The following is a 22538-nucleotide window of genomic DNA, read 5'->3' on the forward strand; positions in this document are numbered from 1 at the left end:
ATCAGAATAAGCCATCACACATTTTCTCTCAAATTTCTTATCAAGACAAACTCTACCATGATACACAGGATATTATAAAAATCTTTCAAAAAATTTACACTGAGCTCTATAGCTCACCTAATGATCCTATCAATTTTTTCGTGCTATATGATACCCTTAAAGAATTATCTTTCCCAAAACTAAATACGGATCAATTTCACTTGTTAGATAAAGAAATTACTTCTCAGGAAGTCCTGGATGTGATCAATAACCTCAAATTGAATAAGGCCCCGGGTCCTGATGGATTCACAGCAGAATTCTACAAACTATATCCCAACAAGTTCTCACAGGCTTTATATTTGATTTATAATCATATTCTCCACCAGGGTATAAGCGATCCCCATTTCATTGCATCTAAGACTATTCTTATCCCTAAAGGTAAAGCAGATTCTACCAAACTGGAAAATTTTAGACCCATATCCATTATTAATGTAGACTTAAAGATCTTGGCCCAAATTTTTGCCAATAGACTTAAAGTACTGCTACCTAGTATAGTCTCTAAAGAACAATCGGGCTTCATTAGAAATAGACAGACCTCGGATCATACTCTAGCTTTAGAAGCTATGATAACTTTCCCGTCTTTAGCTAGGTACCCCCTGTACACTCTAGCAATAGATGCTTCTAAGGCCTTCGATAGAATGAGTATGAAATTTTTACTCTCTATTCTACCTCTATTTAACATTCCTACATCGTTCACAAAATTTATTGAGACCATTTACCACAAAGCCTATACAACACTACATATTAATAATGGTATATCTGAGAGGATTAACATAATTAATGGTACGAGACAAGGTTGCCCTCTCTCTCATTTATTATTTAATCTATATATAGAGCCTCTCTTCCTTCTTATTAAACAAAAAACTCATCAGATCATCCCCAAGCTATTTAGAACTAGTATCCCCCTCTCGGCATTTGCGGATGATCTAAATATTTCCCTCTCTTTACCAAATTCGGACTTAGAGAAAATCATGAAATCCATAAATATCTTCTCAAAATTTGCCAACTACAAAGTTAACAAAAACAAATCTCAAAATTTTCCGGTTAATATCACATCACCATATCCCCTAAATTTTTCCTCTGATGTTATTCCAGTTAATTCAAATCTTCGTTACCTGGGGGTAACTTTCTCAACTGATCAATCTATTTCATACCAGGAGAACATTTCTTCTCTTTGGAAGGAGGTGCAATGGGATTTAAAGAGATGGTCTCAACTTAAGCTTCCCTTTCTGGCACGTGCAACTATTATAAAAATGAATATCCTTCCCAGATTCTTGTATATTTTCAACTCGACTAATTCGATTATCCCTCTATACTTTTTCAATAAATTACACTCAACCTTCTCTAAGTTTATTTGGTCTCCTAAATTGGTGAGAATTTCGTACTCCAAACTTACTTACCCAAAGGATTTGGGTGGTATTTCTCTTCCTGACTTCAAACTTTACTATGATATTATTCAAAGTAGTAGAATTATTAAGATAGCAAACTATATTAATACCTCAGATGCCTGGCACCCTAACTGGGTATTACTTTACTTCAATTATATTAGATCCCTTAAATTCAATCCATCCGCCTTACCTTTCTTGAGCAAAGTTAGTCTAGACAAATATAAAATCTTCTATGGCCTCAAATATAACGTTATCAGATTTCATAAACTATTGTCTTCGCTAAAACTTTTGCAGGCGTTCATTTCCCTCCAACCAATACATCTAAATCCCAATTTAACTCTAAATGGTAACTTGATAAATCTGGACAATTTCCCCCTTAATAAGGATAAGTGCATGGCAGACTTTTTCTTAGTCAAACATCTGAAATTATCCGAGATCAGGCAAACCTTTAATTTATCCAATAAATATACTTTAATAACTAGACAAATCTTTGAACTATTGAATCCATACTTTGATCATCCTGACCTATCTAGAGAAAATATCGAAATTGCCAAGGTTATTTGGAAACTTCTTCTGCTAAAAAAGAAAATGATTTCCAATGTATATAAGTTATTAATCTCTATTAGATCTAACAATTTGCCAGTATTTTCTAAATTCTGGTCAGATAAGGACCCGAGTATAACTCCCGCACTAATGAAAGAGGCTTTCAAATCAAGTATTAAATTTATCCCTTTTAAAAAATTATTTTATACGCAACTCATGATCACCAATAATGCGTATTTAACACCTGCAATCATTAATAAAATTCATCCCAACTCGTCTTCTCTGTGTCCATTTTGTAAGGATCAAGTAGCCGATATATATCACATTTTCTGGAGTTGCAAATGTGTGTACAGACTATGGTGTGCCCTTAAAGTTATTCTGGAGAAAATGGAATACGAAAAATCAACACTTTCTTGGCAATTTGCTTTATTACATATCCCTCCTGATAATATTCCTAAAGCTCAGCTCAAGGTGGTGATTTCAATTGTCATATTTATCAAATATTATGTCTCATTGCATTGGAAGTGCCAAGCCGCACTAACATGGGAAGGTCTAAAGGAATTGGTAATTAGGCATATTAGGGCACAAAAGTATCTCTTTTATAAAGGTAATCACAAGTTCTGTTCTGAAAATTTTTGGAATGTACTCTTTGACTGTCTTTTAACCTGAAACACTTTTCATTTTTGCATTATATCTCCTTAATTTATTATCTGTTGTATATAATGTGAATGATATGGGCAATGTATAGTTGTATATAGTTTTTGTTGATGTTTGTACAGTGTTCTTCTGTGGTTTGTATTGTTTGTCTATAAGATAATAAAATAAAAAGATTTTCAAAAAAAAAATACATTGACTTGTGCTACTTCACAGAAAATCAAATTAGTTTCTCGCGGCTGCTACATGAACAAGTACAGTCTAGTGTTACTGTTTCTGGCACCAAACAAAATGAGAAGAGATGAAACCAATAAAAGCAGGTTACAAAAGAAGTTGAACATTGCAAAATGATGAATTTCCCCTAACCTCCCTCCCTGGATAATGACTGCATAGGATTATAAGACTTCACATTAAAACAAGTATCTTAAAACAGTAAATTCTATCTTAAAAACTTTACAACATCAAGTTGAACCCAGACTGATTAGCATCTTGGGTTCCTTCTAGAGCTGGCAGGCAAGGAGAAGTGAAGTGACATGACATCACCAGCTCACCTCTCTTCAAGTGGGAGGGCATGGGAGTGCATGCTCAGGATGCATGGTCCTTTGGTAGAATCCCCCATTGCATATTAAGACTACATACACGAGACAGCTAGTCTTTAAGGATTATGTCACTTGTGTTAGAGCTTAAAAAAAAAAAAATTGGAAAAACTTCCCTAACAGCTGCCATAGCGAAAGCCACTACAATGACGGTCCCTCTCATTTGACTCTCAAAGATAAGGGTGCCAAAGGTCATAAAGTAGCAGGGAGGCATCATTAAAAAAACTTTACTACCCCATCATAAATATCAGAGTAAAATATTTTATTTGAGAACAAGGCTGTTGGCAACTGCTACTTTCACTTACGTCAAATCATATATTAAAAAAACCTGGATGTGAGCTGCATTTGTCAAGGGATGGGAATTCAAAACTTCTTGAACTACACTACTCCAATTTTTGAAGTAATTAAAGGGATAACTGTTTCCATTCTCCATGCATCAGATAAGCTCTTGGGTTTCTAGGGCAGTGCAAGTGTTTACTATGTTCACATGTACATGCACACACAGATATATAAATAGAGAGAGAAATACTATCAAGAATATTAGAGTGAAAACTCAGGGCAGTGTAGTGTAAGAGCATTTTTGAACCCCACAATTAAAGTACTGTACAATAAATCTAAGCCTATCAGAAACAGAATTATCAAGATTGCAAATTATCTCATCTAACACAAATGTAACATATGGAGCCAGAGGAAGTGAAAAACAAAATTAACCTTATTTTACAGATCTAGTATAATTAACCAAAATGCCCCTTTCAAAGCTGATGTTCAGGCACCTTTCTTTTATTGCATGGAGTTTCAAAGTTACTTAAACTATACCTCAGATCCAAATGAACCTTCATCTGGTAATGCACACCCATATATTTTAACTCCAGGATCTGAAAAGAAATATGAGAAACAAAATGTGTAAAAAGCAAAATGTGCATGCCAACTTTTTAATTAATGTTGCATGACAATGACCTTTTTACTGTGAAGAGCTTAACATGCAAGTCGAAACATATTGTGGATCCAAAGTACCCTTTTTCTCCTTTCACTTAATACATAACACAATGTCTAAATCAAGTACAGTGATAACAAATGTATGCAATGCAATATGATGAGCTGTTAAGCATTTACATAAAAATCATGCAGGCACTACTTTTATTTAAAAAAAAACAGTTGATAGAAAACAGATGAATGTCCATGTCAACATATGAATCGCTAATATACTCTGGAAAATTGCCCAGATCTGTTTGTGTGCATTTCATTTTGTCAACAGCAATTTTTGCAAATTCCAATAGGCCAAATATTAAAAGCTGATGAAACAACTTTCAGCAACTGCTGTGAAACCTTGGGGTAGTTCTATAAATGCTTGGGGGCTGAGGTTTCCCACATATGTGGAGTGCTGGTCTTGCCACCTGTTATAAAAAAAAAAAAATATATATATATATATATATATATATATATATATACACACATATATATATATATATATATATATATATATATATATATATATATATGGACCTAAAGTCTCCAATGGGAGTGAAGAGCAAAGCTAGGAGGCTGGAAAGAAGGATCCTTCTACTAACGTTATAATGAGTTAGTCACACAACTGTAACATGACCATCGCAGGGATCACCAGTACAGTAAAATTATTTATGTATGGGAATAATACCTAAAGCAGTACTGAAATTCCTCACAAGAGTACTATCATATCATACCTCTCAAAATGGCAGAGGAAAAACCTTGCCTGTGCTTTAAATGTTTGGAGAAAGTATGCTCAGATATCCAAATTGCTGACTCACAAATGCACTAACAGACACATTCTTGAAAAAGGCTGCTGCTGTAGAGCAGCTGGCACTGACTGTGGCTCCTAGGGGTTTGTACTGGATTGTATGAAAAGGCAGAAGAAACAGCCAATCATTCTGAAAAAAATGTTTAGAGACTGACTTTCTGGCCTTCCCCTCTGTATGAATTTATCTGTCTGCCTTATATGTTTGGTTCTGGCAATAAAGTATCTGAGATGACTGTGGGCATCTAGCAACTGCAATACTCTATTTTATTCAGAGAGTTTTGAGGAAAATGTGGACAGTTTGACAGCTTGGCTGAGGCCCAACTTGTAGGCATCTTTTAGACAGTTAGTCCCCAATACTTATTATTGCCTTGCAGAAAGTCAATTCTAGCTCTTTGACATAAAGGTGTGCAATTCTGTTACCCTTCTCTCTGATGTTACTGCCACTGGAAGTGTTACTTTTAGGACAGAATTTTAATATCATGGGTACAACTTGTTCACAAAGTAGTAAGGCTAGGTCTTCAGTGACAAAGTTCATATCATATGGATGGGGCATTATTGCCTTGAAGTCTGAGATACTACCCTCACTTCAAAACCGCTTGACAAATAAGTTAGAGGGTACTAGGGGTTCTAAGGGAGGTGCACTTCAAAAGGATGAAAGGTGTACTTTGACAGAGATATACGGCAGGACCCTCTGGAAATTATGCTAAACACTACAGAACTTGTGTTTCATTTTACTCTCTGGGGTTAGCTCCATTAGCTAAGCACTATCAAAAACAAAAATATTTTCCACTTAACCATACATAAACTCATAGTACTCCATTATTTGCCTTTTTGTATGATGCTAATCATGTTCTCGGAAAGCTGATCCTTGAAAGCTAATAGACTGACAGGATAAATTCAACCATCTTCAGGCTCTTTAGGTTTTATTTAACCAGAGTCCCTTCATTTTGGGTAAATAAATGCAATATTGAAAAAAATGAGAACCCTTTCTGGCCACCTGAATCAGCAGAGTGTGGCATAGCTGCCTGAGCCATAAAGGCCCTACCTTTAAAAATCTGTCCTCATTTGATTTTTTGGAGCACTTTTGGCAAAAAGGGCAAGAATGGGAATACATAAAGTAAGATTCCTGAAAGTACAGTTTTGTACCTACCATAAATGTAGATGTCCGATAGGTATGCATCTGCAGTCATCACATATGGGTTGTCCTGCCTCAGGCAGCCCTTCGGTCGGCCGGATTCCAAAGTCTGGGTCCGGCGTCGGCTGATGTCACACTTTCCCGACGCCAGAGCCTGGGGTATAAAAGCATCAGCCGACGCCATCTTCCTCAGTTTTTCTTGCCCCAGATGCCAGGTGCCCTCTAAGGAAGGCTAAATTTGGAGAGATGCATTTAAAAATCCAAACATGCACAATAATATAACAAATACACCATAATAGATCCCCCCAGCTAGCTGTAAGAGGGGTAAGTACCCAAGAAATACCACAGAGGGGAAGGAGGGAGGGTAAACCTGACTGCAGATGCATACCTATCGGACATCTACATTTATGGTAGGTACAAAACTGTACTATGTCCTTCAAGGATGCATCTGCAGTCATCACATATGGGTAGAATACCATAGCCAATCTGGGGTGGAGGAACTATGTAAAGGATGGTGTAGCTAAAATGCCCTGCAGGACTGCCGTAGCAAAGCCTGCTCTGGATCTGGAATATAAAGGTAAATTGTAATGCTTGGCAAATGTATGCACGGAGCTCCATGTAGCAGCTTCTAAAATGTCTTGGTAGCCACCCCTCTTAAGAAGGCTGTGGAGGTGGCTGTGGCTCTCGTGGAATGAGGTCTAATGTTAGCTGGCACAGTTTTTCCATGAAAGGAGTAACAAAACGAATGCAATTCCCTATCCATTTTGAAATTGTCTGTTTGGAAATTGCTTTTCCTTGTGTACCAGCAGCATAAGCTACCAACAGCTGGTCAGTTTTTCTGTAACCTTTAGTTCTGTCCAAGTAGTAGCGCAACTGTCTGTGTATGTCCAGGGTGTGCAGAAGTTTCTCCCCTTTGTTTTGTGGATTTGGAAATAAGGTAGGCAAGTGAATAGCTTGATTTAATGAAACCCTGGATACCACCTTTGGCATAAATGTAGGATTGGTTCTCAATGAAACTCTGTCCTGATGAAAAATAAGAAATGGCTGTACTGCCATAAGGGCCTATAACTCAGATACTCTTCTTGCTGAAGTTATGGCCAGAAGGAAAGCAGTCTTCCAAGACAGGAACTGTAGTTCTGCAGATGCTGCTGGTTCAAAGGGAGGCAGTGTTAGTTTTTCCAACACGAAGTTAAGGTCCCAAGTAGGTAGAGGTGGTTTCCTTGGAGGATTGATGTTTTTGATTCCTCTTAGAAACTGTCTTAGAAGAGGATGAGAGAAGACAGGTGGATCAGTATTGTACTCTGCTGAAATTGCTGAAGCATGAATTTTAATGGAAGAGTGACAGACCATTGTGGATCATTTCTGCCAAGTATTCCAGGATATGTGCCATGTTCATCACTGTCACATCTAGGCCCTTTGTGGTGTTCCAAATGTGAAATCTTTTCCATTTTGCTGAATATGCCCTTCTTGTGGAAGGTCGGCGAGCTTCCATAATAATATCTTTCACTCTCTGGGATAGCTTGTCCTGAGGAGGAGTCAAGGTATTTTCCAGGCTGTTAGTTGCAAGGTTTTCAGGTTGGAATGCAGAGTTTTGTAATTGTGCTGTGTCAGTAGAAGTGGCCATAGAGGAAGAGGCCATGGTTTCGTGCGTGACATACTCTTTAAGAGTGGGTACCAGTGTTGTCTTGGCCAGTCCGGAGCTATCAGAATCACTTTTGGCTGCTCTGTCCTGATCTTCAGTAAAACCTTGGTCATTAAATGGGAGAGGTGGAAATGCATACACTGTTAGAGTTCTCCAGCTGAAAGAGAGGGCATCCACTTTCCATGCTTGTAGGTGGTATGTCCTTGAGCAGAATTTCTTCAGTTGATGATTGTGGGGGGAGGCAAAAAGATCTAAGTCCGGCCTCCCCCATAATTGTGTTATCTGTAGAAAGATGTCTGGGTGCAGCATCCATTCGTGCGCATCCATGATATTTCTGCTTAAGCTGTCCGCCAGTATATTGTCTTTCCCTGGCACAAATTGGGATTGTAGCTGTATACTGAGTTTCAAGGAAAGTTCCCATAGAGTCATTGCCAGCCTGCAAAGAGGATAGGAATGGGTGCCTCCTTGCTTATGTACCACATAACCGTGGTGTTGTCTGTCCTTATTAGCAGATGGCCGTGATGCAGAAAGGGTTTGAAGGCTTCGACTGCATGTATCACTGCCAGCATTTGCTTTTGGTTTATGTGCATGCGTAGCTCTTTTTGTGACCATAGACCTTGAATGCATCTGCCCTCCATGTGCGCTCCCCATCCGTGGTCTGAAGCGTCTGTTGTAATGGTTTGGCTGGCTATTGGTATGCTGGAAGGCAGACCCCTGTTTGACTGGCTTGCTTGAGCCCACCACAGAAATTCCTTTTGAAGGCATGGAATGAGTGGTATCAAGGTTTCCAGGCTGTGACTGTGCTGAGTCCATAAACTCCTTAGGTACCATTGTAGTTTCCTCATATGTAGTCTTGCTTGCGGAATCAGAAGGATGCAAGAAGCTATGTAACCCAGGGCCTGCAGGATTTTCCTTGCAGTGAGCTGGGTTTGTCTTGTCAGATTTTTGAAGTAATCTGGTAGTTGACTTTGTTTTTCTTCTGTGAGGAAGGCCATTTGGGTGGTTGTATCTAGATCTGCACCCAGAAAGGTTGTTCTCTGGGATGGAACAAGTCTTGATTTGTGAAAGTTGACTGTATATCCCAAGGCCTGAAGTAGGTGGATGGCATAATTCAAGTGTTTTACCAAAGTTTGCTGGCTGTCCGCTTGTATAAGGCAGTCGTCCAGATATGGGTATATTTGAATCCCCTGAAGTCTGCAGTGTGCAATTACTGATGCCAGGCATTTCGTGAATACTCTGGGCGCAGTAGATAAGCCAAAGGGCAATGCTGAGAATGGATAATGCTCTGACCCTGCAAGAAATCTGAGGTGTCTTCTGCAACTTTGTCTGATAGGGACATGCAGGTATGCCTCCTTGAGGTCTAGAGTTACCAGCCAAGACCCCTTGCCCAGCATGGGAAGGAGCTGCTGTAGAGTCAGCATTTTGAACTTTGGCACAATGAGATAAGTATTCAGTGCGGACAAGTCGAGAATAGGCCTCCATTGTTTTCTTTTCTTGGAACAAGGAATAGCCTGGAATAAAATCCTTGGCCTTGTTCTGAGAGAGGAACCTTTTCTATAGCTTTCATTTGTATTAAGCTGGAAATTTGTTTCAAAGCCTCTGCCCTTTGATTCGGTGGCAGGTCTGGCATGCCCTTTCTTTTTGGTAATGTGTGGAAATGAAACCTGTATCCTTTGTCTATTATTTGTAGTGTCCATTTGTCCCTTGTAATACTGTGCCAATTTTCTGAGAATAAAGAAAGCTTTCTGCCCAAAGGTGCTTCCAATTGAGCCCTGGTTGGCGGTGTCAAAGTAAAGTCATTGAGCCTGTCCTTGTGCAGCAGTTGAAGGTCCTGCATTACCTCTCTGGTTGGGAAGCTGCCATTGACATCCTCTGTAGGAGCTTCTAGCTTGCCCTCTACCTCTGGCACGCCTGTTCTTGCCTCTCTGAAACCTCTCTGTGTCTGGAAAGGACCAATTCTTGGAAGGCCAATTCCTGCTGAATCTTGGTGGTTGTACTTGGAGAAAATCCTTGACTGTTTGTACGGATTTTGCCTTTTCTTCAAATTTCTTTAGGACCTCCTGAGCCGTGGAGCCAAATAACTTTTGCTTTTCCAGAGGAGCATCCAGCAGCTTTGCTTTAACATGGTCTGGCAGAGATTGTTCCTTCAGCCAAGCATGCCTACGTATGACTGCACCTGTCATAGCTGACCTACATAAAGCTTCCAATGCATCATAACCACATTGCAAGAAATGGTTGCTAACCTGTTGTGAGTTATGTACCAGATCCTGAAGTGACTTGCGGTCTAGGGGGTCAGGTGAAGACAGTTTTTTATGCAATTCATCTAACAAATACTCTTGGTACTGTATCATATGAAATTGACAATTTAATGCCCTCATAGAAAGAGTAGCAGAAGTATACACTTTTTTACCCCATCTCTAAAGCTCTGGACTCCCTTTCAGAGGGGAGAGGATTTTTAGCAGTGGCAGCTGCAACCCCTTTAGGGCCCTGGGAAATAGTTTCTGGATCAGCAGAGTGGGCCTTGTAAAGGTAAAGATGTGAGTCCGGGACCCTGTAGTACCTATCGGGTTTGGCAGGAGCCGGAGGGAGAGAATCAGGGGTTGTGTTAGAGTCAGAGTACACATCATCAATGACATTCAAAACAGGAGGAATAGCTAAAGGTCTATGCTGAGGCAAATGTAAAAAAGGTCCTTAATCTTTTCCTGGAATCAGAGAATTCCTGGCCCTGCCATTGGAAATGCTCCCTCATGGTGTGTAGTGTCTCCCCAAAGGAAAACTCTTCAGGAAGGGAGGCCGAGGGAATAGATTCCTCTGTATCAGAATCCTCGTAGGCCGAAAATGCCTCCTCCTGGTGGTCCGAGAGAGTAGAGCCATCAGAGGCCTCATCTGAGGAGTGGGGATCAGAGGGCTCAACCCTGGGCCTTTTGTCTGAAGGAGGTTGAGAGCCCCTGTCCGGATGAGGTTGAGAACCCCTAATTAAGGAGATAAGATCCTCTGCTAAGCTTAGAATCTGTGAACCAGTAGAGGGTCCCTGAGGGATAACCTTGGGAGGCAAAGCTTTTGAGAGTTTAGCAGCTTTAGCCCTGGAGAATGCCTTAATGGATATGGATGCAGGAGGCCTGGCTGCACCACGTGCTGGTGTAGATTTGTCTAAAGGAATGGTGTCGGGAGGTTCCAGGACACCAGTTTCTGTTGGAAATTCAATAACAGACACAGCCGGGGCCTCCGGGACCGAGGTAGTCGGTTGAGCGGTTTCGGTAATTGGAAGTACCAAGGACTCTGTTTCAGCTGAGACCGAGACAATCGCAGTAGGCCTGGCAGTGGTTTCAGCCGAAACCGCGGCCCGCGTGTGTCGGTCCTTGTCCTTCCATTTCTTAACTAAATGAGAAGTCGGAGTCTCCGACGGCATGTTATACGAAAAACTAGCCTCAAAAAATTCCTCTGCAAACTCTGCCCGACGTCTAAGAGTGCGTCGGTTGAAGGAAGCACAGGCAGAACAGGCCGAGACGTCGTGGTCTGGGCCTAGGCAGGGGAGGCAGTAAGAGTGGAAATCCTTATGAGGTATTTGTTTCCCACAAGTTAAACAATTATTAACTTTATCTGACATCGGCTGAGGCAAGAAAGAGTCCCCAACGGGGTACTTAGCTTTTGAAGTCTTCGGTAGCTGAATTACAGGAGCTGGCCGACCGGCACTTGTGAACTGCTTCTGCTTCGGGCACCACGTGGCAAGAAAGACTGGGGAAGATGGCGTCGGCTGATGCTTTTATACCCCAGGCGCTCTGACGTCGGGGAAAGTGCGACATCAGCCGACGCCGGACCCAGACTTTGGAATCCGGCCGACCGAAGGGCTGCCTGAGGCAGGACAACCCATATGTGATGACTGCAGATGCATCCTTGAAGGACATCCAATGGATGTCAAAAGCATTTTTTATCCAGGCCTTTCTGGATAGGAATCTAGAGCAAAATATTTTTACCTGGTAATGCTCTGACAGGAAGAGGTCTATCCATGGCAAACACCACTTGTGTGTAATGGACAACAGATAGCCTCACCCTGCCTGTCATTACATTCTGTGCTAATGGACTCTTGGATATGTAGCCCACCCTGAGCTATCAGTTCCCATATCATCACAGGCAGTCTTGCATAGCTAACAACAATGTGTCTCTCTTTGCATAAGCCATCATGGCCAAGAGCAGCACCATCATTACCTGCAGATGCCCTGAATCTTCAGCTACACAAGATGTGCCCCCTGGGCAAGGATGAAGCACAGGTATGCCTGTGATGAGCTCCAATTTTTTGCGCCCACCAGATAAACTCTTTTGTGGTGCCTGGTACAGATGAAATTAACTGATGAAGAGGGTGTCCAATGCTGCTACCACAGATTCTTGACATACCACTGGCTCTCTCATATCCTGTCTAGCACAGGGTGTCATTAAATCTGATGCCAATATGTGACTCAGGGACTTCAGAATACCTCTGGCCACAATATGGGACTTTAAGCCAGGTCAAAAAAGAAGAGTTTTAACTGGCATGCCCTTGCCTTGGGAAGGCAAATGTGTCTCTTCATATCTTGAAGCATTCCCAGGAAAATTTTTAAGTTTTCCACAGCTTGAATTGATTTTGAGAGGTTTAGAGAGAAGCACAGGATGGGCAGGCAATCCACAGTTATGGACAAGGATCTGCCTATTCTTTCCAATGATGGAGAGTGTATAAAGCAGTCATCCAGGTCTGGTAGAATGTGGACTTCTTTCATCTGTGAAAAGGCAAAAAGTGTCTCAAGGTACTTGGTGAACACTATGGCACACTATGGACAGACCAAAGGAGAAACCAAGAAACTGACACTGACACACACACTGACACACACACACAGACACACACACACACACACACACACACACACACACACAGACACACACTGACACACACACACAGACACACACTGACACACACACACAGACACACACACACACACACACACACACACACACACACACACACACACACACACACACACACACACACACCTTAAACCTCAGACTTTTAAAACAGCATCGACAGTCAAAAGTCCTTTAAGACCAGGGTGACCAGGAAGGTCTCTGGTTACAATAAAGGAGAATGGTCTGCAGGGTTAGCATTTTAAATATGGCTATCTTAAGAAATCTGTTGAGCCTGGAAATGTCCAGGATGGGTCTCCAAAGCTTACACTTGTTTGCTACCAGGAAAATGTCTGAAATAAAAATCCATCTCCCTTCTCTTCATGGGTATATCTCTCAACTGCACTGCAAGTTCTAACATTCCTAAAAGCTAGGTGCATCTGGTTCTAAGGGACTGGATGGATGCCCACAAACTATGAAAGTACTCAATTTCTAACCTGTACCCTAGACAAATAATGCCCCTCACCCATCTTTCAGACAGCCTGCTCCCCTCAGAGGTGAGAAGAAGAAGAGTTGGGGGAAGAGGAAGGGATGGGGTAACAGTCAGAGCTAAATTGAAGAACTGAGTTGAGGGGGTAACCACCCCTCCCTTACCTTGCTGTTTTCAACCCCCCAATTCAAATGCTTCACCTGTGTGAATTGTTCTCTTTAACAAATGTTTCTTTGGTAGAACAGCCACTATTTGGTTACATATTTTCAGCTGTACCTTGGAATGCATAAGCAAAAAAGCTGCTTCTCCAATTCATCGGCTTCCTCTTCTCATCATAACCAGCTTTAGGCACCAGCGAACCCAGTGGTCACTGGGGCTCCATGGTCCTTGGGGGGGTCCCAACCACAGCAGGTTATTTTACTTTAATAATTTTTACATGCTGTCAAAACAACAAAAGCCAGTACAGCAATCTTGTGTACTTAATAAACTAGAAACTTAAGGACTTGCACCACTTCTTCTCCTTTAACATTTAAAGACACCTCTGGTTATACTGATAGCATCTTGTAAAGTAATGGGCTTCATAACTTCATTACATGCTGTACCGATGACATAGTGTCTTTGATGAAGTTAAATCCTGCTGGTGATTATTCTCTCCAGTAAAACCAACATTATAGACAGCAATACCCATTGCTATGGAGGGTCTCCTGATTATCCATGACTGTGGGGGCCCCACAAAAGTTGCCACTGGTTAGAAGATTAGGAGGAAAAAAAGGTCATTCACTGTCCGATTACATTCTTTATTCTAAACAAGGTTGTGGTAAGCCAATAATCAGTGAACAAATACGAGCAAGGTTAACAGCTACAAACTGGCAGCTCAGAGTGACTGATCTCATTTCTTAGCTAAGACGTTAAGAAGAGTAGACACTCCTGATCTTCAAGGATGGATTTCTCTTAAAAGTAATTTTAGGATTTCTGGATACTAGACACTATAATGCTCAACTTATTTGCTCAAGAGTTCTGAGCAAAGCCCAAAATAATACAGAAAGGCCCCAAATCAGGAACACTTTATAAACAGTACTATAATTCACTTAAAAAGTTAACAGCATAACATGTTTTGCAACATGCATTTTCTGAGCAATAAGTTTAAAACTCTAATGTCTGGCATTATTGATGGTCCGTAAATAGTACAGTTGTGTACACTTACCATAAATGTAGATGTTCGAGTGTCTTCACTGTTGCAGTCATCACTGTAGGGTTCTTCCTGCCGGCAGGCAGCCCCTGGTCGGCCTGAATCCCAAAGTCTGGGTCCAGCGTCGGCTGTTCAGTCATCCTCCCTGACATCAGAGCACCAGGGGTACAAAGCTCCCAGCCAACGCCATGTTCTCCAGTTTTTCTTGCCCCAGATGTCAGCTGCTCAAAAGTAAAGGCTAAAAGTAAGGTACAACAAACCCCATACCCTGTAGCAAATACACCTCAGAAGAAGGGTGAAGCAGGGAACCACACTAATGAGAGAATAAGAGGGGGCAGGGGGGTGGGTAACCAAGACTGCAACAGTGAAGACACTCAAACATCTACATTTATGGTAAGTGTACACAACTGTACTATGTTCATCGTGTTTCACTGTTGCAGTCATCACTGTAGGGTTGAATCCCAAAGCTGAAATAAAGGGTGGAGGTTATTGAGTAAAAGGGGTGGCTAGAAGGCCTTGCAAGACTGCAGAAGCAAAGCCTGCCCTGGACTTAGAATAAAGAGGTAGATTATAGTGCTTAGAGAAAGTATGCACTGAACTCCAAGTTGCAGCTTCCAAAAGATCTTTGGTAGGTACTCCCCTGAGAAAAGCAGCAGAAGTAGCAGCAGCTCTGGTGGAGTGAGTCCTGATTTTTCCTGGGATTTGCTTTCCATGATGAGAGTAACAAAATCTGATTCCATGAGCAATCCATTTAGAAATGGTCTGTTTTGAAATAGCCTTGCCTTGGGAATTTGCTGCATAAGAAACAAACAGTTGTTCTGTTTTTCTGATATCCTTGGTTCTGTCCAGGTAAAAACGAAGCTGCCTGTGCACGTCCAAAGAATGCAAGATCCTCTCCCCTTTATTTTTTGGATTGGGGAAAAACGTTGGCAGGTGAATAGTTTGGTTTAAAGCCACTTTAGAAACCACTTTAGGCATGAAAGTAGGGTTAGTCCTTAAAGAAACCCTGTCTTGATGAAAAATAATGCAAGGTTCCACAGCCATGAGTGCTTGTAACTCCGAGACTCTCCTGGCTGAAGTCAAAGCCAGTAGAATAGAGGTCTTCCATGATAAATACTTTATATCAGATGTGGCAGCAAGCTCAAAAGGAGGCAGAGTAAGTTTTTCCAGAACATAGTTGAGATCCCAGGCAGGTATGGGTGGTGTCCTAGGGGGCCTTAAATTCTTTGCTACTCTGAGATATTGTTTCAGAAGTGGATGTGAAAAAATTAGAGGATCTGTATTGCAATGTGCAGAGATAGCTGAGGCATGTATTTTTATGGAGGAAAAGGATAAACCCCCCTTATGTAACATGTCTGTCAGGTAATGTAAAATCAATGGAATATTAGGAATGAGAGGATATGAATCCTGAGCATGCATCCAGGTGCAAAACCTCTTCCATTTACCTTCATAAGATTTTCTAGTGCTAGGCCGTCTGGCTTCTAAGATAACATACATGACCTGTTTGGAAAGGGTAGGGTTAATCATAGACCCTGAATACGCCAGGCTGCCAGGCTGAGAGTTTTGATATGAGAGCGCAGAACCTGGCCCTGGTGTTGGGACAAAAGATTTGGAATCTGAGGTAGAATCCAAGGAGGCTCCTGGGATAGATTCATCAGTGTTGAGTACCAAAATTGTCGAGGCCAATTTGGGGCCAGTAAAATCATCTTGGGTTTGTCCTGTTTTATCTTTAATAACACCCGTGGAAGAAGAGGTAGAGGAGGAAAGGCATACCCCGAGAGGTTCCTCCAACTGAATGAGAGAGCATCCACTTTCCATGCTAGTTTGTGATATGTCCTTGTGCAAAAAGTCTGTAACTGGTAGTTGAGGGGAAATGCAAATAGATCTATGTCTGGGCAGCACCAGGCTGCTGTAATCATCTTGAATATTTGGGTGTCTAGCATCCACTCGTGTGGGTCTGACAGGTTCCTGCTCAGGCTGTCTGCCAGAATATTTTGTTTCCCTGGCAGGAACTGAGCTTGTAGGTCCACTTTGCAAGCTAGTGCTGTGTTCCATAGAGTCATGGCTAGTCTGCAAAGGGGGTAGGAGTGTGAACCCCCTTGCTTGTTTATGTACCACATAACTGTGGTGTTGTCTGTCCGTATCAGTAGTTGCCCTGGCTGTAGAAGATCCCTGAAAGCCAAGAGGGCATTCTGCACAGCTAACATCTCTTTTAAATTGATATGTAGGTGCTTCTGATCCTCTGTCCAAAAACCTTGCAGGCCTTTCCCCTGCAAGTGGGCTCCCCATGCATAATCCGAGGCGTCCGTGGTTAACACTTGGTAGGCTGGAGGCAGACTGAAGGCTTTCCCTTTGTTTTGAAGACATGCCATGGCCCACCAATGGAATTCCCTTTGCAGGCAAGGCAAGACAGCAATCTGTGTGTCTAGACTGTGACAATGCTGGGACCATACACTTTTTAGGTACCATTGTATCTTTCTCATATGGAGTTTTGCATATGGTATGAGAAGGATGCAGGAGGCCATGTAACCCAAAGCCTGCAGGAATTTCCTTGCAGTTAGCTGAGACATTAACACCAGGGTTTTGAAAGGTGAAGCCAGCTGAAGTTGTTTTTCGGATGTCAGGAATGCCATCTGGGTTGTTGTGTTTAAAAGAGCACCCAGGAAAGTTATCTGTTGTGTGGGTGTCAAATTTGACTTTTTTATGTTCACAGTGAATCCCAGGTACTTGAGCAGATTTTGAACAAATTCCAGGTGCTGGAGTAAGACATCCTTGCTGTCTGCTTGAATAAGGCAGTCATCCATATAAGGGTAAATTTGAATTCCCTTGAGTCTGCAGTAAGCTACTACTGGTGCCAGGCACTTGGTGAAGACCCTGGGCGGAGTAGACAAGCCAAAGTGCAGTGCAGAGAATTGGTAATGTTTCGAGCCTGCCTTGAACCTGAGGTATCTTCTGCACTCCTGTCTGATAGGAATGTGTAGGTAAGCCTCCTCCTCCAGTTCTATGGCCCTCATAGCCATGAGGGATCCCACCTGGTTTAATGCCTCTGCCCATTGGTGTTTTGGTAGGTCTGGCCATCCATTTGATCTTGGCAAGGTATGAAAGTGGAATTTGTAACCTCTTGAAACTACATCCAGAACCCACTTGTCTTGGGTTATGCAAGTCCAATTTTGGTAAAAAAGAGAGAGTTTTCCTCCTAGAGGGGCTTCCAGGAGAGAGGTTCCTGGAGCCATGCAGGGGGAGTCATTGAGCCTGTTTCCTATAAGATTGAGGTCTGTCCTCTCCACCCCTGGGGGTGGAAGCACTCCACTGTCTAGGTCTATAAGAGGTCTGTGCTTGGGCCCTCCATCTGGGGCACTTATATCTACCCCTCTGAGGCCTGTCCAAGCTGGGAAAGGACCAATTTTTAGTTGGCCAATTTCTGCTAAATCTTGGGGGCTGAACTTGTAAGAAATCCTTAACCATTTGCATGGATTTTGCCTTATCCTCCATTTTCTTTATCACCTCTTCAGCCTTAGACCCAAACAAAACATTATGTTGAACAGGAGCATCCAGTAACTTTGCTTTCACTTGATCAGGCAAATTTTGTTCCTTTAACCAAGCATGCCTTCTAATGACCGTGCCAGTGGCAGCCGCCCAGCATGAGGCCTCCAAAGCATTAAAACCACAGTGTAAGGTATGTTTCCCCACCTGCTCAGTAGCATGCATCAAATCGTGTAATTCCTTATTATCTGCACATGCAGAAATAGTACCTAGCTTTTGTTTCATAACAGACAGAAGAAATTGCTGATATTTTAGCATATGAAATTGACAATTTAAAGCCCTAATGGATAAAGTAGCAGAAGTGTACACTTTTTTGCCCCATCTCTCCAAAGCTCTAGAATCCTTATCTGACGGAATAGGGTTCTTAGCAGTGGCGGCCTTAACACCCTTAGGACCCTGAGAAATGGTTTCTGGATCAGCAGTAGGAGTTTTATAAAGAAACTGGTGGGAGTCAGGGACAAGGAGTCAGAAGTTAAATTAGCCTCAGAAAAGACATCATCCATAATATCCAAAATAGGAGGAATAGACAGGGGTCTGTGTTGGGGAAGAAGAAGGAAATCCCTAAGCCTTCTCTTAGATTCAGAGTACTCCTGTCCTTCCCAGTGGAAATGCTCCCTCATGTCATGTAAAGTTTCCCCAAAAGAAAAATCCTCAGGGGGAGAAGCTGAAGGAATGGATTCCTCAGCATCAGAATACTCATAAGGAGGGAAAGTATAATCCTGTTCAGAGGAAGACACTGAAGAGATAGATGCCTGATCAGAGGATTCATAGTCCAATTCTTGTCTTGGCCTTTTGTTTGGAGGGGGATCTGAACCCCCTAATCATAGTTAGTAAGTCCTCCGCCATTTTAAGCATTTGTTTTTGTGATTTAGGTCCCGGATCAGAGGAGGCCTGGGCTTGAGTCTTTGTTTTAGAAGGAGTCTTTGCCTTTATCTGAAGCTGCGTAGGCCTGAAAACCCCCTCGGAAGCCGGTACCTGCACAGCGGCTCTGGACCCATCCGAGGGAGCATTGTCCGAAGGTCCTGCACCTGGAGTACTCAAAGGCCTAGTTGGCTCCTCATGGGAGTCCGTTTTGGCAAGCGGTTCTGTAATTGCCGATGACAGGGGCTGCGAAAGCGCCTCACTGACGATGGCTGAACCCGCAGCTGGCTCTGCTTGTAAACTGTCGTCTGATTTGGACCTCGGAGGCCTGCCCTTATCCTTGCGCCTTTTATGAACTCCGGTAGTCGGAAGCATGTCCGATGACATATTGTAATTAAATCGCCTGCCAAAGTAGTGAAAAGCAAAATCGTATCTCCGCTTAATAATACGTTGATTAAATCTAGCACAAAACCGACAACTAGCTACATCGTGGTCAGGGCCTAGACAAGGAATACAGTAATCCTTATGAGGTATTTGCTTCCCACATGAAATTAAATTATTAACTTTTTCTGACATCGGACTGGAGCAAGAAAAAAGTTTCCTCAATGGGGTACTTAGCTTTGAGAAGAAGAAGGTGGTCTTCAGAATGAAGCACCAAAGATATCAGGAGTCGGCCAACCGGCACTTGAGAACTGCTTCCACCACACGGCAAGAAAGACTGGAGAACATGGCATCAGCTGGGAGCTTTGTACCCCTGGCGCTCTGACGTCAGGGAGGATGACTGAACAGCCGACGCCGGACGCAGACTTTGGGATTCTGGCCGAACGAGGGCTGCCTGCCGGCAGGAAGAACCCTACAGTGATGACTGCAACAGTGAAACATGATGAACATCTGAATGATTTACAAGCAAATCATAAATTTTTCAAGGGACAGGGCAAACATTTTTGGCAATATCTGGGATATTCTGTGAAATCAGGGATAGTGACAGGTATGCACTCTGCTCAATGATTTGAATAAATGTGGCTTAGCTCTGCTGCTGTTTGATGACTGCTAAACAACAGTCGCTGATATGGTGTGGCAGTATTACTGTAATCAAGTTAAAACTAGTATGGCTATGGATTATGTATACAAGTGTGTGTGTGTGTGGGGGGGGGTACAGTGCAAGCATTAACAAACGACCCATCATTTCTTTCACTTTCTGTGACAAGCATTATCAGTAATGACATTAAGCTTATGTGTATGATTTTTGGAAGAGGGTGTTGCAGTGCATTTAACAGTAATAAGCTGGCCATAATTTCTTTGCAAAGAAAGTCACTACAGCTTGTGTAGAAGCAGGGTACTGTCTAGGATAACAAGTTGGAATTTATTACTGTCATCATTAATTTTTCACTTTTTTCACAATCAAACATTAGCCACGTGCACAGGTGGCTGCCTCTTGGGAGTAGGGGTAAGGAGGCATGAAATGCACATGTATGACAGCAGTCACTTGAAATACATGACTGTGGCTATTTGTTCCTCTGCTTTAATCACAATCTAACACCAGAGTGACCCACAGACAACTTTTTTTGCTGGGGGGGACTTCGGAAGATGGGCAGTTTTCCCAGATAGGATTTATGTATCCTTTCAAACATTTGTCTCCTGAGTTTATTGGGAGCTGTGACAGTTTTGTCAGGTTCGATCATTAAGCCTTGGACACAAGTTATCTATTTGTTGAATGGAAAAAAATAAAAAAATAAGACTGAATTTCTTTTCTTATTCGTGATTTTTGTTCAGGCCACCACAGAATCAAAAGATTAGGAAAATGCTCTAAACTGTAACTCAGAACATCTACAACCTTATGGTTTCTGGGAGTTTGCTGGCCCCCAGACACCCTGCTTAAATCAGTTATTTCCTACAGAGCTATTTCTGTACCTAGTTGGCAAGTTAGGGTTTGTGTTGAAAAGATGCAAGGAAAAGTAAAATTGAACAATTACAATGTATTTTGTTCCTTAGTCATATTTTTCTTCAGACCACCACTGGATTAAACATTATTTAAAAAAATCTAAATGTACTTCAGAGCATCTAGAAAGCTGTGGCTTTTGGAAAAGGCTGAGGAGTAAAGCAAAATGTGAGTAAAAGAACGGAAAAAAACAATATGCATGGTGTACAGAGCCTGGGATGGGAGAAAACAGGAGTGTGCACCAGATGATAAGTATATGTGGTGGAGAGAATGAAAAGGTAGGCAGTGGGGAGGCACCATGGAGTCCTTTACCTAGGAAATCATTTCACCTAAAGCCAGACCTGTACACATAGGGTTGTTGTAATCTAACATCAGTTCAATTAAAAGTCAGTCACTGTAAATTATCCTCTGTGAGGTGGGCCAACATGATGTGATTCACAGGCCTATGCTGATGCTAGAGCATTATAGCTACACGTTCAGTCTGTGAGTATTACTCCTAAAACACCATAGCATAATGTAAAATGTGGCTAGGAAGGGTGACAATGACAGGGTGATACTTAGACTGGAAATGTCTGGGCCCCCCAACTTGACAATTGCTGAGGGACCCCAAAATGTTAACACTGGCCCTTCCTCTTGTTTCTTACACATTTCTGTCTACTGAAGAAAAGAAAGTAACTTTTATCCAAGGGCACATCCACATCCAACAGTTGCCATTTAATGTCTTCAAGCACAGCCTGTAATCTGAGTTAAGCATATCACTGGAGTAAAGTCCCTGTCGTTGCTGTTTTACTGCAGAAATCAACATCATACCTAGAAGATTTAATAACATGGCCTGATCACCCTAAAGGCAGTCTGAGTAAATATGCACACAGAGTCTTTCAATGCTTCATCTGGGATGCCTCAGACTCCTTTTTTAACTGGTTGCAGGTTGAGCATTTTTTCTTGCTATTTTTATTGCATATTTGGCAAACAGCCTTAAACTATTAGAGCACATGTATAAACTTTTTTTCCTCAAAGTGCTCCAGAATCCTGCTCTCTTTGTCATTTAGGAACTTATAAGACCTAGGACCAGGCTGGATTCTCTCACAGCCTCCAGCTAATCTGTTGTTGGATTGGCAAACAAGTTTTTGTAAGCTTCTTGTACAAATTAAAACCTACCTGGATTTTAGGTACAGGAAGCTAGGAATCTGGAATTGAGATGCCAACAAGAAAGTGTCTCTGAAAACATGGAACACCTAGAGAATCATCAAGAGCATGGATTTATCCATACGTAGACTGTGGCACCTCTACGGAAGCCTATTTAAATGCTTCATGCACAAGGTTTAATGGCATTGCCAAATGATGCACCTAAAAGGTGGATGCCAAATAAAACTGTCTCCTTATCATCAGAGTCACAGGGTACTGGAACGGAGGTCTGGGGAAAAGCAAGCTAACTCTTCTCCCTCTGTTTCCAAGTCTGAACACAAAAATGAGAGAAAAGTCCATTTTCTTCTTTGGAGCAAGGCTACCCCTCAGCACAGAGGATTGCAACATACTCCTTAACAAATGTCCCATGTTTAAATATTGACTGATAGATCAGCATGGGGCATACAAATAAGCTTGATGTGTCAGGTCTACTTTGCTGAAAAAAGGTAAATGCTTAACAGGATGTGGTCTACTAAATTTATCACACAGGCACTGATACTACCAATTATTTATTAAAAGTCAAAAGAACATCCAACAGTCATACAACAGTGGAGGAAGAAATGAGACAGTAGAAGGCTTTCACAGATGCCTGAGAACCAGCACCTGCCCAGAATACTTCTACACCATCCTCTGTGGTCTGTGTAGCAGTTGACGCCTCAGTCCCATTGCCTGTCTCAAGTGAGATGAA

The 22538-nt window shown here is 42.0% G+C and overlaps 1 protein-coding gene across 1 annotated transcript in view; it reads right to left on the reverse strand.

Moving 5' to 3' along the window:
- Positions 1-22538, reverse strand: part of GPATCH1 (G-patch domain containing 1) — a 780183-nt gene that overhangs the window by 572510 nt on the left and 185135 nt on the right. Inside the window, exon 6 of the mRNA XM_044081593.1 lies at positions 4037-4095. Coding sequence (XP_043937528.1) covers positions 4037-4095 — 59 coding nt within the window. The remainder of the gene's footprint in view (positions 1-4036; positions 4096-22538) is intronic.

The sequence above is a fragment of the Protopterus annectens genome, chromosome 8.part1 (assembly GCF_019279795.1).
Source record: "Protopterus annectens isolate FY-2018-M chromosome 8.part1, PAN1.0, whole genome shotgun sequence".
In the NCBI taxonomy this organism is placed as follows: Eukaryota; Metazoa; Chordata; order Ceratodontiformes; family Protopteridae; genus Protopterus; species Protopterus annectens.